At 43.2% G+C, this 17,081-nt stretch overlaps 1 protein-coding gene across 1 annotated transcript in view; it reads left to right on the top strand.

Moving 5' to 3' along the window:
• The first annotated feature begins 9,224 nt into the window (after positions 1-9,224).
• The window catches only part of GABRG3 (gamma-aminobutyric acid type A receptor subunit gamma3), a 155,976-nt gene continuing 148,119 nt past the window's right edge, over positions 9,225-17,081 (top strand). Inside the window, exons 1-2 of the mRNA XM_057368128.1 lie at positions 9,225-9,253; positions 9,416-9,564. Of these exons, the coding sequence (XP_057224111.1) occupies positions 9,225-9,253; positions 9,416-9,564 (178 nt within the window). The remainder of the gene's footprint in view (positions 9,254-9,415; positions 9,565-17,081) is intronic.

Consider the following 17,081-nt stretch of genomic DNA (forward strand, 5'->3'; position numbering starts at 1 on the left):
CACGCACCTCCTTGTTCATCATCTGCTTTGGTTCTTCAGGGGTCAAAACCAGTGAAAAATTGCAGTGCTTATTGGAAGGCAAAATTTTGTTAAGTCCCTTSGCTATTTCTTCAGATGAGAAACTCACGACACTTTCGTGACTGAGTTTCATGAATGGGAAACTCAGAGCCATCTTTGTAGCATCTTCTCCAGGACAATTCTGGAGTCTGCCCCTGAGAGTTTCTGTGCTTTATTTGCTTACACACAACTCTTACTCTGTATGACAGCATTATTCTCTGGTCTCCATTGTGCAAATCAGTGAAAGGACCTCWAAGTCTGATCTATTTTACTTACATAAAAGTCATCTTCCACAAATATGGGTCTACCTGCACATATGCTTGTGCATGAACACTAGCTTTTGTCCCATAGTTTGGAAGATGCCTCAATGARCCAAAAGACTCCAGGCTGGAATACTTAAATGCTATTGCCTCACATAACACAATACTTCACAATTTCAAACTCTCCACAGTCAGTGGAACAGTTTGTGTGGGAGATCACTACTCACTGAGATGGCATCTGAACTGTGGAAGATGGGAGCAATTCCCTGGTCCTGGCTCAACCAAAACACCTTGGCCTTGTCCTGCCCCAGGCTGTGGTGGTATCTGGATGTGCATCAACCTCCTCTGGTGTCCCCTGGAAGAAGCTTGGGCTTTCAGGGATGGGGCGAGCTGTGTCACTGTCCCCAGCATGGGTGAACTGGGACCCTGCAGCACACATCTGTTTCACAGCTCTGTCATGGCCAAAAGGAATAATAAATAGGTATTGCTTCTCATTGAGTTTTTCATTTATACTTTCATGAAAAAAGAGTTGAAAAGTAAATTACAGTATTTCAGCACTGTAGGGTAAGTGTGTGCAGACTGCTGCCAAATTTCCTTATTTGCACCCATTAAGAACGAAAAACCAAGTCAAATACAATGGAAGAGATTTTTAATTTCTGATATTTGAGCTGTGTCAGCTTACTTCAAGGAGGAATTTAAGCAACAATGTATTTTCCAAAGCTGAACCCTCTTCTGTTATCTTGAGTTGTGTTCTGCTTTTTTCTAAATAGAGTATGTATGTCCTTTGTGGAATAACTGAACATATTGGTACAAAACTGAGAAAGTAATGATTTTGTGAAATAATCTTGTCTTTCAAAAATTCTTGCTCAACATCTAAATTMAACTTTGAAGAAAACTGAATGGAACTGCTTTGCTATTCATTTTATGCAGAGAAGATGAATGTAGCACTTACATAGCTATTTGTTTTTTAAATCTGGAGATAAAGTTCTTTGTAATAAGGATGTATTTCCCCCAATACCCTTGCTTCTCAGAGACACTGAAATGATAAAATTGCTTGAATTCTTTCTGACCTTTTGCTTTTATCTCACTACAAATATTTAAGTATGGTCATTGCATGATGACTCTCAGTTTACCAATTTTGCGTCTTCCACTACATTGTTAGAGACATTTGTTCAGTTTTGACAAGACAGAAAGATTGGAAGTTAGATTTTATGAAGCCCAAAAGAGTTTTGAGAGAACTTCCTATGATTACCCCTAATTTAGACTCAAGTGCAAGTGTCACATTCTGTAATGCATTATTTCCTTTTCATTGCCTTACTCAAAAACAATTATCATTTCTCACAGTCATCATGTCCTAAAAGTTGCCATTTAAATTAGCCGTGGCTAAAAGCAAACTAAAAAGGAAGAACATTGATTGAAGACACAATTAATTTCAGTGAGATTAATCTGGAGAATTTTTGAGAAATACTGATAGATTGCAATGGACTGGACCAACAATGATAGGCTGGATTTTTAGGTTGGAAAACTACTACACAAAGGGCAACAACCCCCCCACCCCCCGCTCCMTAAAGTTTATTACATACATGATAATAAATTTTTGAACCAGCCACCCAAGGCAGTTTTGGCCTCAGTGGATCTGGGCTCAGTTTTCCCTTCACTGGGGGCTGGTGATTTTGATGTCCTCAGTACAGCTGCTCAGGGGTGGTCTGGCCTCACAGAAGCAACCCTGCCTGCCCTGGATACCCATGCTTCTGCCAGAGATCTGTGCAAATCTGCTGAAAAACTGCAACCCAACAGCATCAGGAGGGATTCTATCTGTYCTGCCTGTGAACCAGAGAGCAGAGAGCCCTGTCCTGAAGGGCAGAAGTAAGGGCATACAGAAAGCGTTGCGACCTCTGAGGTCCTCTGAGCTTCCTRCCTCTGAGCTTCCTACCTCAAGGCTCCAACAAGAGCAACAAAGACCTTCAATCAGAATRAACTGGCTCAAGATTTAAAAATCTCTGGTAAGCCTTCAGCTGGAGAACTTCATGATCTATTGGAGACAGGTTTCAGTCCTTCCTTTTTTATCTCAAAGCAGCCCCAGTTCTCTTCTGTGCTTCTGGTGGTATATAGCTAGCACTGGGCTTGCCAGGTAAACCACCAGTAGGGTTCTCCTTCAAAGCTGAATCTCAGAAAAGTTYAGGTGCCTAAACTGTTCAGTGCTAGAGAGGGGGCTCCCAGTTGTAGCAAGGGAGGGATTTCATCCGTGAGTCCCATTCCCTTCTCGGTATCTCCCTCTTATTTATGCTAACTGGCTCCCTGCACAGCTCCTTGCAGAGACTCACACTTCCCCACCACACAAGAGATACCACAAAGGTATGCCTCAGGTTGAAAAATAGTTACCTTCTGTGAAAATGCAATGAAAGCTTAGTTAAAACGTGGATGCATTTTGTTGTGCTGGAGAATACAAATATTTTACTAWCATTATAGGGTATGATAAAATGTTCTTTTGTTAAAACATGTGCTGAATAATAATGACCCTTACCTGAATACACAATTTGAAAGGGCTCAGCAAAGGTGGAGAGTGTGCTTAAAAGTAAAATAAAAGCATGTGAGTATGAGGAGGAGCAGAAATGACGGAGGCATGAGGTGTAATGAAGAGTGATGCTGAAGTATCCCTTCGGCATTAACRCATAGCTCACTGAGAGCAACAGAACCTTAAACCTCACCTTATCTTTTTCCTTACAGCCTGCGGAGAAGGAGGCAATAATTAACCATATTGCTCCTAGCGAGCCTTGGGGATTTCTGACACTCTGCGAGGAAAGAGGGGCCCCTGTAAGGGTCTTTCTCGAGATCTGAGTGACTCAATGGCCACATGCAGCTCCGGTGACGGCGCACGGGTAACCGGGCGCTCTGCCGCCGGCTGGAGGCAGCCCGGGGTGGGGAACCGACCCGATCCCCAGCGCTTCCCGCCGTCGCCGCCAGAGGATCCCGCCACCGCGGCAGGATGCAGTGAGGGCGGGATGGGGCTGGCGGGCGGGGAAGAGGCGGAGCGGCGCCGGACGGAGCCGCCGCTGCGGGGAAGCCGCCCCCGACCCCCTCCCCTCCCGCCTGGGGGTCCCCGGGAGCCGGGCCGCCGAGAGCGGGCATGCGGAGCTGGACCTGCCCTCGCCATTTATCTTCGTAAATCGCCGCCGGTGTGTCTCTCCTCSGGGTCTTTCTGCCACCTACCATCTGGCTTACTCGTGCCGCCCACCTGGGCGGTGGCAGAGGCACGGCCGCCACCAGCCATCCCCTCCCGCTGCCGGCAAAGCGAACTCCCCCGGCCCGGGGGTCCGCAGCCTTCTCGGATGCTGCAGCATCGCCCCAGATGTTCGCGCTGCTGGACTCCGGGCAGGGCTCCCGGGCAGGGGTGCCGGGGCTGGGCTAAGCTTTTATTTATTCAAATTGAGCGTGTGCGTGAACATATGCACTTTTCTATATTTTCTATATACGCATTTTGCCAGCGCAAGGGAAACCCCACCTTGCATGAAGGGCGCTTCCCGTCCTTGCTTTCCAAACGCGCGGCCACTGCGAGCCGGGACGTGGGAACCGCGACCTCGGAGCCCTAAATGATGTTGGCACAAGCACCAGCCTTCAGCATTCAGGTGCCTGCAAACTGTCGCCGTGTGGCGGTGCCGGAGCCCTGTGCCACCAGGACTGACCGGCACCGGCGGGACTTTCTCGGTTCGCTGAGAGGCGGCGGCTCCCCCGTTCGCCCGTCCCGCCTCCCGCCCGCCCCAGAGCGCCGCTGTGCCCGCAAACTTCACATCAGCCGGTCGGCGTGCTGCTCGACCGTCAGCATAGCTATCGCTGCTGAAATCCAGGCAACCCCCGAGCTTTCGCAGTCCGTTCCCTTATTTTCTCAGGGCAGCAGGCGGCCAGCATTCCACCCGCATTTCTCTGCTGGTGGCGGAAAAGAGCACAAGCTTTGTAAAAATTGATTATTAGCAATTCACGCTAACTGCAATTAGCCAACRTAAACAGGAAAGAACTGCTATATAATCCAGTAAAGAGGCGTTTAGGTTGGAAATAAAACCGAACAAAACCTGAAAGGTTGAAAATAAACTCCCTAAAGTGAGTAATTGCGACTTAATTGCCTGGCTCACAAAGGATTTTCCTTAAGCTGGGTCGTTCCTTCAAAAATTAACTTCAGRAACAGAACTCCCTACAGCCAGCTCTTCTAGGCATCATGTAGGAGTTATTCTAAAAGCAAGATTGCATCTTCCACCAGAATTATTTTTTTAATGCAATGTTACAATTTAAAATTACTCCCCCAGAACGTGGAAGTTATGTCTAAGGGAGAAAGAAGCAGAGATTTATACTCCCGAGATTTCTGATCACAGGAAAGCATTGACTCGCTGTACTTGTGGCAGAGTTTTTTTTTTTTTTTTTTGAAATTATCACTGTGTACGTGAAATTTTGTCACTTCCCATTCTGAAAACAATGGGGAACATTCCAATTACCCTGATGCCTATCGCAAAGCCACACACATGAAGAGAACTGAAGTCGCTAAAAATCACATCTGTGCTGTTCCTGATGGAGTAGAAAGAAAAAAAAAGATGTCCAAACCCAAACTATTTTTGCCCTGAATACACTTGATTATTGCCTCATTTCCGAGTTTTCACAGCAGAAAAACCTCACTTTCTCTAAAGTTCACAATGTACACTTAAGTTCACCTAACCTGGTCTACAGGATCTTTCTTCTTTTCTCCGTGTATACATTTTACTGYCATACGCTGTGCATATAAATGTGTATCCGTGCATTTGTACAATGCATGAAAACTTCTGCATACATTCAGCTAGATAAAGAGGCGTATAGAAACACACTGGGTTGTGTTTGYCTTCCATGTAAGTAGCCGCACCGTTTAAATAGATCTGCACCTGTGTGTATATCGGGATGCTCGTCRCTCAGATCACCCCAAGACTAGCACCCGACCTCTCTCTCTCCGTCTGAAGAGAGCACCTCCAGCCCCGGGCGGGGGTAGGGGGGCATTCGCCAAGTGATTGTGGGGTTTGGGCATGAGGGCAGCAGCAAAACAGCAGGGGTATCCTTCCACCGGCCGCCCCGTCTGGGGCATCGGGCCGGTGATGTCGGGGAGAAGTGCCGGCTGCCGGCTGACTGCGGCTGGCGGCTTTGCTGCTCCCCCTCTCCTGTGTGCGTGTGTGTGCGCCCGCTGGGGCGGGGGCAGGGTTCACTTCCCGGCTCCTCCAGTTGCCGGCGAGGCGGGTACCTGTTGGGCAGGGAGCGGGGACGCGGTGCTCTCCGATGCGGGGCGGTCCCCAGCAGCGCTCCGGTGCCGCGCTGCGGGGCTGGCTGCGGGCAGGCGCTCCGCGGGGGGGGCAAGGTGCGCCCCTTCCCCCCGCCCCAGCCCGCCCCCCGCCCGGCCCGGCCCGGCCCGGCCCGCCCCGCCGCACCCGCGGCCCGGCGGGGCCCGGGCTGCTCGGCGCTCTGCACCGCCCTGGGGGCACGGCCAGCGCCAGCCGGGGCAGCGGGAGAGGCCGCGCCGCTGCGCCCGGCAACTGGCTGCCGGCAAAGGGGACGCGCCGCAGCTCAGTGCCCGCTCAACACCTGTCAGCCCGCGGAGCCTGATTTATACCTGGCATTGGCAGCCCCTCCGCTGGGGATTTCCCCCTCGTCCCACTTCTTTTTTTTTTTTCTTTTCCCTCTCGCCTCCCCCCTCCCTTCTTGGAGCGTTGTGCAAGAGAGTGTTTTCTTCAGGGTATAAAGCTGAGAATACAGAGGAGGAGAGGCTCAWACCTTCACCTCACTGCCTTCATTCTCCCTTCCATGTGAACATTCTGCAACGTTTCCTTCATCCTGCCGCACCTCTCACCTGGCCAGCGCTGTCCGGACCATGTCCGCTAAGCTCCTGCCGGTTTTCTTCCTCCTCTCAGTGTTCCAAGCCTGGTAAGTCTGCGCTCCCCTCGTCTCCCTCCAGCCCCTCTCCCCTCGCACTGGGGCTGGCGGGCTGAAGTCCCGTTTGCCGGAGTTTGCACAATATTCGGCACCCAGCGGGCTCTCCCCACCTCTCCCGCGCCGTGCCAGGGCTCTGTTCCCAAACACGGCTTACCCCGCTCCCATCCCGGGACCCGCCCGGCTCAGCGGCGCGCTCGGCGCGGTGGCACCGCCGCTGTCCCTTCCCGTGAAGCCGGAGGTCGCCCGCCAGCCCTGTCCTCAGCCGGCCCAGCAGAAAGTTTTCCCCTCCGGCGGCTGCCGGCAGCCGATGGGACGGCGACTGGGGCTGCCGGGGACCCCGCGGCCCCCGCTTCCCTTCGCGCCACCCCCGGGGCTCTGCGGGCGGGGCCGGCCTGAGGGGGGAGAGGGTGAATCGCGGGGTGCCTGAGCCCCCGGTGCCCGCCTGGGAAGGGGCTCCCCGGCCGGGCTCCGGRATACACTGTCAAAGGCCAGAGGGGSAGAGGCGCCAGCTTCAGCCCTGACCTTTGGGACTTAGGTCCATTTGATTGTCCGGGGCTGTCGTAGACCCTCACAGCAGAACCCAGGCAAGGGAGTCAYCTCAGCTCCCCCTGTGGGAACCACCACAAACCGGGCTACAGGCGTGCTCAGAGGCCTGCCCCTCTCTTCCCTGGCAGCCTGCCCTGCACCTGAGTAGTGTTTATCTCCCAAATCCCCCCAGGAACTAGGGGTGCTTCATGCCATCCTCCAAGACAAGTGTGGGACACRCCTATTGCAGGAAATAAACCCTTTCCTGGCAACCTCTCAGAGTTCYCTTGACTTCCTCCCTTGCAGTTTATGCACAGTCTCTGTCTCCTCACAGAATCAAAACTAGWGACCTGTGAAGAGTTGGAGGAAGGCGTGTAGCCTTTCTCCCTTCCCATTTTGAGACTAGCCTGCCATTGTCCTATAGTTGTTCRTCTGGATCACAGGAATATGAAAGGAATTGGCAGTCACCAGTAGAGTTACAGATGAAAAATGCAACCTCAAGTGCCTTGAAGGAGCTTAACTATGTAAAGGCAAGCAATGGAAGTGAAATAATAACTTACTGAAGGAGAAAACAAAAAAGATTGAAAAATATGTCTAGTGTACTAGTCTGATCCACTGTGAAACCTCTCCCACCTCCAGTCTTAATCTAGAAGATCGGTAGGGATTAAAATGATTTGGAGGTACGTTCTAGGAAAGAAGCTGTAAGAGTGAGGGGATCGAAAAGGTCTGTCAGTGCTGTCAGTTAGACTCTTTTCAGTGACTTGTTTTAAAGCAGAGTCTCTGTGAAATGAGAATCATGATACTACCTGAACTCAGTTCTCATTTCCAGGTACACTCTGAATACCTGTGGTAAAGTCGTAGTGGCTGCAGCAGAAAAAGACATATTATTTGTCCTTCTTTGCTATCAGCAATTCAACATCACTGCAGAGTTTCAGCTTGGAAATATCTACCACATATGTTTGGAAATGATGCCTCCTTTGAGACTGGCTTTGTAACAGGTGTATTAAAACATAGGGCTTATCATAAATCTGATGGAAAAAAAAAATCTCCCAAAATTCTCCTGAGTTTTTTTAATGCTCATTGGGTGAATTACAAAAAGAAAAAAAAAAAAAGAAGCCAAGTTTTTAGAAAATACAGTTCAATAACGGAGAAGTAGTAGTTGTCTAATCAAAATTTTGTCTAAATTTTCTCTACTTTTGCAACTTAATTATATGAGTACTCTCTGTGGAAGATCCTTAGGGTCTAGGTTTAAAAAATATTTTTATGCAGAAATTTTGCCTAGAGCAATTGCAAATTGTTAAGTTGTATTAAGTGATTCATGGTTAATCCTTAGGGGCATATTGGCTGTAAAGCAGTTTCAGTTTAAAGTTTCATTGAATTCTCAAATAGTGRTCTTTGAGCAATGCGAGGGTTAAAGATGCTCTATGATTAAATTTTTTTTTTTATGCTCTCATAGGGTGTCCATCAAGTCTTCTGGACACCTGAGGTATATTAAAAGATAGGAGTGTCACTGTGGAGAAAAAGAGAGGGAGAGAAAAAARTTGCACGGATGCGTGTAGCACATCCCATGAACAAGCAAGGCTGGTGCCTCTCATTCTCCACTGCTTTGCACCTCACATCATTACTGACATTTATGTAAAAATGTTGSAAAATTATATCACATTCCCCGGGCAATTGCAGGTTGAAGCAATGCATGATTTCCTACTGTAGGTTCCACCACGGAGCTTATCTTTTCTCCTAATAACTTCATCTCAGTCTAACTGTCATAGATTTTCTCCAGTGAGAGGCATCAAACAGATTTGGTTTCTAAGATACGTCTTCAAATGAACATTTTACAGTCCGTGCACAAAAAGCTGCACAAATGAAATTAGTCTTGTGTGAAAATAGCTCTAGCTGTGAWTTCTGGGCAAACTGTAGTTTCACCACATTTGTATTAATATACGCTTAAAAGAAACATCATCCACCTATGAAGGAAAGAAGTTGCAACTCTTGTTGTAGTACTGCTTTTTTAAAAAAGTCATTAAAGCTGCAGGGAAATGCAGATTAATTTATGCAACGTATTTGTGTGCTTGTGATAATCCATCTTAAATTCAAGGAGTGAGCTCTTAATTCTAAGCCTTGTAATACATTAAACTCTGAAATTCAGGCACTGAGAATATAATAATTTATTAATAGGATAAAATGATCAGGAAGCATTAACAGATCTGAATTTTTAATACTCTTATTAGCCTTTGTGCAAGAGATGAATCAGTCGTCTTGATGTATTAATAAAATAATACTGCAGATGTTAGCTCTTTGTAAAAGTATATTGTAAATACTAGTCGGAATAGGTTCATTAAAACACAGGATAAAAAAAAAACAAACTACTCTGATAGCTGCTTTATCTCCTAGAGTATAACTTTTTGAAGAGACTTACAGAAGACAATTTCTAAATAATTGTCAGTCATGACCTATCCACAGATACTCAACAATTGGTAATGGGAACATCCTGCTGCAAAGCCAGTGAAAGGCAGAGTACATTCAAAGCCAGGGGATATACCTAAAACTTCTTCAGATGAGGGTGGAGTTTAATCCAGAACATCAACTCTTATTTTAGTTATGTAAAATAACATCTATGTGTTTCATTTATTTTTCAGTTCTACAAAGATTGAAGAGGATGAATATGAAGATGGAACAACTAACCAAAAATGGGTTTTAGCTCCAAAAACACAAGACACGGATGTGACTCTTATACTAAACAAGCTGTTGAGAGAGTATGACAAAAAGCTGCGGCCAGATATTGGAAGTAAGTACTTCTTTCTGCACAAATGAGGATAAGTTTCTCCAGGTGCAGAGAAAATGTCATTCTGCTATATTCCAGAAGTGTGCACAAATGTCTGGGAAAGTGGAAATTAAGTTTTTTTGGCTGAAGTTAATTTCCAAGTCAGTATTTTAAAAATGCTAATTCTCACAAGAAAATGTAGTGGTAGGTTAGGGTCCTAAAATCTGGTTTGCTTGTACAGAGTTTGTGTAGGGATATAGAAGGGCTAGTTCTTAARTATTCAGCCGGTCTTTGTCAGAGTAAGGAACGTACTTACGTCTTTTGTCACCAGTCCATGCATCTGAAAATCTCACACTCTGAGAAGCAAATAAAACCTCAGCATATTAAAGGCAAAAAGTAGGACACAGCAAGAGAAGAATGAGCTATTCTATTCTCTGACCTATTCTCTTAAAAATATGCTCATGAAAGTTGTGTTCCTTAATGCTGAGAAGAAAAAGTGACTTGCCTGTGTGTAGGGCAAGACCAGAGACCTTCTTCCACAAACTGTCAGACATCTCCAAARGAAACCTTATGTAACTGAAGTGTCTCATGGTCAGTATTAGTACATTTAGGTATAAAATTTAGATAACAACCAGTAGATACCTGCATGTAACCATCTCGGGCTACCTTTTTTTTTTTTTAATTTGTATAATGAGCTTTTGTATTTCAAACCAGTTTTGGGGTTTTTGGTTTGTTTTTTTTGGGGGGGGGTTTTTGTTTTTTTTTTTTTTTTTTTGTAGTGCTCTGCCTATTGCAATTTTGCCCTTTTTCCCTGATTTGCATCCCTAGAGCACAATGGCTTTAGTACAACTTCCTCTCAGTTTGTTCCCAGCAAGTTTGTACGACAGAAATCAGAGAGAATTTGTCATTTATATTTACTGTATCTTGCATGTGCTTCAAAATAAACTCAGAATGAGGAATTCTCAAAAAAAACCACTTAATATAACCTGTTTTTCCTGATTTTATTTCAGAAATTAGAGGCAGAATTCCTACCAGTGATTATAAATGAAACTATTGTTTGCTAAAGGCACATCTRTTGATAAAAATAAACTTTCTAGGTGATCCCTTTGGATCAGTTTAGAGGGAAGTAAGAGCCATCTGTGTATGTTCATCATTACAATTTTTAATGTCCCATAGCTACACAATAATTCAACAGTTGCAGAAAAAAGGAATATCCTGTGGTATGAAGGAAAGTATCTGGTTCTTTTTCATAGCTATTACTTTGATTTTCTGTAGTATTTACAAAGATTATATTTGTTAGATGTGTCTGGTTTTATCACAAAGTGACATTTATCTCTCTCTACTTAGTTTGTCATACTGGATTTAGCTATCTGATGGAGAAGTGCTTTAATGCACTTTCCCACCCATATCAACATCTGGAAGACAGTCTCAGACAATTTTTTTATTTATTTTGTACAGCATGTCCTCAGATCACTGACTTAAGGCAGAGTGAATTACATTATGCTTATGTGGGGCAAAGTAATCATTCAAAGTCCTCGTGTCAGTTGCCATGAAATCAGTAGAGGTCAGACATATCTTACAGCACTGGAAGTCATTGTTACCAAGATAATTCCTTCTGTCTCTCCACAACATTTTGTAAATCCTGTTTTAGAGAAAGGAGTCAAATTATGCAGCTCCTCATATATCAAACAGAWTTTACCGTTCTCAACTACATCTATTTCTATCAAGTGTCTTGGTCCTAGGCCATTTTTGTTCTTTGATAGCAATCTGGCTATTTCAGAACTGGAGCTGAGTGTTGTTCAGATGCTACAGAAGTTAGTTCACCTCTGCTTCYTTCCCTGGTCCCTCTTTGCACCTTTCCTACCTTTGATGCAGATAAATAACATTGCCCTTTTGAAGTTGAGGAGCTGTCGCGTTTGGCAAGGAGAACACAAGGGGAATGCTAGAGAATGAGGCATTACATATAACTTCCCTGAATTGCAGGCTGGTGCCTCACACACAGGCACATCTTCCTTTCCATCTGGGAGATGGTTATCCCCCAAACAGGATGGTTGATGTGTCCTGGCAACAGAACTGAGTTCCTGCCCTGAAGGTCTCAGTATTAATACAAATACTTTGAAGTATAATACATACCAGCTAGAGCAGAAGGAAAAAAAAAGCAGTGAACCAGGTAACACAGAGCATGCAATAAGAAAGTGCGTGCTTTGGAAATTAAAAGAAGTGTGGAATGAACCAGAAGAAAAGAGGAGTAATTCTCAGAATCAAGCAGAAGTATTGCCAATTCTGAGGCAATCAATCCAGGACTGATATCAGTCACTAGGGCCTTTACATTTGCATGGACCTGGCAGGAAACAAATCATCTGACCCACAGGACAGGAACACTGACCGTTTCATATGACACTGCTCTTCATTCAGTTTTTTAATCCTTGATTGCAAATCTACTATTTCTAACATTGTGTAGTTTTAGCAACAGTCCTGAGGAAATGATCTTTGTACAGAAGGCCTTTGTCAAAAATGCCTAGGAAATACTTTGCACTTTCAAAGGTTAGGACTGAAGATTTTGGATCACTTGGGAAGACACTTCTGCAACCAAAATCCATGGAGAGAAGACTGTGGCAAGTAGAATGTACCAAAGTGCGTGCTGGCATAAGCAGGGACTTGTCTGTGGTTTTTCATCCTTCTCAGAGCGGCTGATATTTTGGCTAGCTTGGGTATGTCTGGGTACTACTTGGCACTGTGCAGGCCTATTCTGAGTGCCCTTTTGCCATAGTATGGGCACTGACTTTAGCAATTGTTGTGTCCTCCAGGTCAGCATCAGTGAATGAGCTGTGAACACTTTGTTACTCTCTCTCCTCCTCTGTCACCCAAACACATCTAAGCCACTGTAGAGTGTTTAGGTCACTGCTTGGATGCAAAGCCAGGTCTTACTCCTTTTTTTTTCCCCTCTCATCCTGGCCCATATTTGGCCTCAGTTTCAATATAAATTGCTATTGCTCAGATCATATGAACAATCTACACTCAGCAGGATTCTTAAAGAGTGAACAACCTAAACATTAGGCAAAACAGTTAACCTGTGAAGGTTGTTAGCAAAGTGATACCTTAACAGGACCTGTCTGTCTAAAAGGGGACTTTGATCTTTGGAAACAAAGCAGTGTTCTACCAGCAGGGGAATGCCTGAYTGCATCCCCTGTGGCCACACACTTGGCAGAGTTCTTGTCTCCGTAAATATCATGGCTTTTGAGAGTTTTCATTTTATTGGTGGCATCTGGCAAGTTTCCATTATACCACAAAAAATACATGGCTTTTTGAAGTGAAAAAAAAAGGAAAGAAAGGAAGAAAGAAAGAAAAGAAAGCACTTCATACTGAACAGCTAATAACAGTGTACTGATTAGGTCGAAAAGAAAAGTGTTTTGTGAWGTAAAGCATCTTTTCACCTATTTTTTTACCAGCTACAATTATAGATCTGAGATATTCAGGTCTGTTGCATGCTATGAAAAGCACCAATCTCAGGAAAAAACTAAACCAATTCAGAACTATGAAGGTCTTGACATCTCTTCTATGGGCAGGTATTCTGTGTTTTGTTTCAAAGTGCTTTGAAGTGAAAACCTGTTCAATAGATATGCRTAATTTTCTGAATGCAGTAAGGCTTGCTACTCTGCAGGTGTGCTTTTCCCCCCCCTATATCACATTGATTTAGATCTTCACATTTAGTAGGACCAAGTTCTGGCCTTGAAATTTTRCTCCTCTTTATTAATACAATGAAAACAGAAGTATTAGGCAAACCAATGGGGCACAGAATAGAACAATGATAATTACAGCTAAAAAAATCTGTCTCATTTATGTTCTAGTGATAAACTAGATTTTTGTCATTGCTCTTTCTTTTTCTTTTTGATTGAAAGATTTGAAATTTAAGTTCCAATAAAAAAACCTACTACACAAACAGAAACAAACAATCAAAAGAAAACCCAACAATGAATTAAGACAAAGGTGAATAAAATACCTCATGACATAACATATTTTCTTCAAAGTCAGTTTACTTTGACAAAATCATTCCTCTCATCTTCTTTAATGGACAACTTAGAGSACAATGAAGTTCTGGAAAATAAAACCTACCTTCAGAACTTTACAGTGTTTCAAGTTTAAGCTCATATGGACTATAAATTATCTTAGACAAAAAATTTGTTACAGTGAAACAAAGTGGAAGATTTGCCAATCACAATCCCTGAGTGAGTTTATGTGAGTTTATATGTGGAAACTAATATGCTATCTTTTTCTTTAATTATGAAAGTCACCTTACCCATCAAAAAGTTAGTATGTGAGAGGTTTCTGAAATGTGCCATTAATAATGGGAGGAAAAATCTCACCCTAGATTAGGCTTAGAATGGCAGAGTAGTCAGGCAATTTGTATTGCGTGTTTGCATCCTCTGTTTCTCAAATGTATCATTACATTAAGGAAGCCTCTGAACAGCATGTGTTGAAGAAAGCTTCACCAGCTTATGTTCTGAGGCATTTTCAACACTAATATCTGCTTTTCCTTCTCCTTTTTTTTTTTTTTTTTTTTTTTTTTTTTAATTACTTTGCAGTAACTCATGGTGTCCTCTTGGATCCTCTAAAATTATTTGATGCCTGCAGCCTCTGGTGTTCGTCTGTATTTGTTCTGCATTTTTAAACCCGAATAAATTCACTTTGTAATATGTAATATTTTGACTCCACCAGTTCTGGCTGTCTTGAGAGTCATGCTGGTTTTCTTTACTTCTCCAGTATCTTTATAACCATTAGCCATATTTCTGAAGATGAGAACAGTCTCAGAAACCGCTATGCAGCTCTCACTGCCCTGAGTAGGTTTGTACAAGCATAGCTGGTGCAAATAGATGGGCTCATTTGAATSAGCAAACACAGACGATTAAGCTCTGTCTGATATCCTTGACTGTGCTGCTTGGGAGCATTAACAGTAGCTCTCTCCTAAAGAAGTTAAAAGTTTTCTCTGTAACTAATTTAATCAGTTTCTCAGAGTATGCAAGGAGCAAATCTGTTGGTTGAGAGGGAGCAACTCTGCTGCTTTTCAAAGGATATGTCCTTTTTCAAGCACAATCCTACTGAAAATCATGACTTCTGAAGCAGCATCACAGCCTTTCTCCTCTCTGACCTGCTTTCCTACCATGTCACACAGAAATGAACCCTGAAGTGCACCACAGGYGATTACAACAGAGGCTGTCAAGTTATTTTTGCTAGCTGCTGGTTGCCACACCTGATGCTCTTTAAATTAGCTCCAGCCAGGTTTCCCCATATGTGGTGACAGAGGGTTGCATATTGCCTGACAAGATCAAGATATTTTCCAGCTCATAGTGCAGAGAAAGCTGTGAAGTGTCATGCAAGGTCAAGTTACTTTCTGCTGTAAGTCTTTTTTTGTGCCGGTCTACCAGACAGTGTCAGGCATCTGACATGAAGTACATGAAGTAGTGAGAGAGACATTCATTGCTTCAGGATTGATCAGAGTTGTACCTGGAGACCCAAGTTGTGTGTGAAGGTAGGACATATGGGAAGGAGAGGTAAATTGGGGTGAATTGTGTTTGTATTACTGCAGCACTCAGGAGGGGAAAGCCACAGTCCTGGATCCAACTTCTGTAGTACTGGGCACTGCAGAGGATTGTAGAGATTAGTCTAATTTAGACTTAGATGGAAGAATAAACTTGAATAACCTGTTGTTGAGGATGCAGAGTGCTGTGGCTAAGACCTAGTTAGGAAACAGRGCTGAATATACTGAGAGCTTAGTGAAAAATCATAACTAAAAATATCGCAACTATTTTAATTGTTCTCATTGATACTTCCCTTTTTCTTCTTTTTTTTGGTGAGGTAAAAGTGGATTGTCTTCATTTCAGTAACTGTTCTGATTTAGCCATCTAACTAGAAATCTACTAACTGTCCATTTCCATCAGTAAGACAATAAATCTGATGACTTATTTTAGTGCCAGTCACTCCCCCTGCATTATCTATAAGCACATCTGTGCAAGACTGATATTCCTGAGGAAAGGGCTGCTAGTCAATGAAAATGAGAATGATCTCTGTTTAAAGTGGGAYGATGGATGGGATTTCTTGATTGTCTTCAGGAGTTCTAATTCTCTACCATTGTCAGTAACTGATGCTTTCCTCGCAGTGTTGGCCATGAACATTTCTTGAATATTAATAGCAAAGTTACAAAATTAGGGCTAAACTAATCTATGAAGACTCCAAAATACCCATTTCAGATTTTTGTGATACATGTTTGAGTTCTAATAGATTACATAAAGAAATAGTTGTTTGCACATAGTCTTTTTTTGGTGCTGGTACAGTGCATTAACCATAGTCTCTTTCAAAATCTAKCATGGGAGCAACTCTGGTTAGGACAGGATCTTGACAGTAGGCTTTCATAATGCTTTATCATGAATTCTGCTTTTCTAATTGCTTAACCATGGACAGAGTACAGGGGAATTTTTATCTTGCCTTTCTGACCTGCTTTGGTTCACAGCTTTTCAATCCTCAGGGGAAACATCCTACTTTTTATTCATTCTTTTCTCAGGTAAAAATTTTAATGTGTCATACTAAAAGTATAAGCAGAGGTATTTTAGTCCAATGCAATGAGACTGAAGCCCTCCAACCTAATGTTTCTGCTTAAAAATCTCCAAAAAAAAGGCAACCAAATTTCATTTTTTTCAATTGTTTAAGTGTTTCGKTTCTTTTTYTTTTTYTTTTYYTTTTTYTTTTTTTTTTTTTTTTATTATATCAAATTGATTTAAATCAAGTGCAGGAAAGCATCTCTTTAATTTGCAGCTTACAGTACTTCAATTTATAGAAATATTTTTGTATTCAAACACCCCTTTACTGAATTCGCCCCACAATTTACCCCCAGTAATTTATCCCAAATATGGGATATGTCCCTATGCAAATGTAAATGTCCCCCATATGTCCCTATGCAAATGTAAAATGCCCTTCTGTCTCATTTCTACTGCTTGCACCTTTGCAGTGCTTAGGTCTTACGTGTAGTCCATTTGGTTGAAAAAAAAGAACTGCTTGTGTGTTGGAAAAAGAGGCCATTTACMCAATTACAAACAGCAAAGTCCCTTAAATACAACCTTCTCTTTGTGAACATAAATAATTAATTTACACAGATAACTCCTATTTAGATTTTATTTCCTGACAGTTATTATTTGCTGAAATGGCTTGATACAAACACAGATGGAATATTTTTCTTGAATAGCATTGTAGGTAGGAAAGTTTGGTTGACAGTTAATGTTTGCCAAACTCTTAGTCTTAACTGTCAGAACAAAACTAAATGTAGRAGCTGCTACTTCTTATTCTCTTTTCTTTTCTATAGCTTCACAATAATATTCTTTAATCTGAGAGGAGTTTGGGCATACAGCATACAAACTTTCTGGATGCCATGAATTGAAAGTTAGGTAAGAGTCAGGGAAAGTCTGAGATACTAATTACRTTAGAAAATCCTTTTCTTCTCTCCCCTGCCTTCTCCAATTACTGGGACTATGCTGGCATTAAAGAGGTTTCTT

The sequence above is a fragment of the Malurus melanocephalus genome, unplaced genomic scaffold (genome assembly GCF_030028575.1).
Source record: "Malurus melanocephalus ecotype Western Australia unplaced genomic scaffold, MMel_1.1 scaffold_88, whole genome shotgun sequence".
NCBI classification, from domain to species: Eukaryota; Metazoa; Chordata; class Aves; order Passeriformes; family Maluridae; genus Malurus; species Malurus melanocephalus.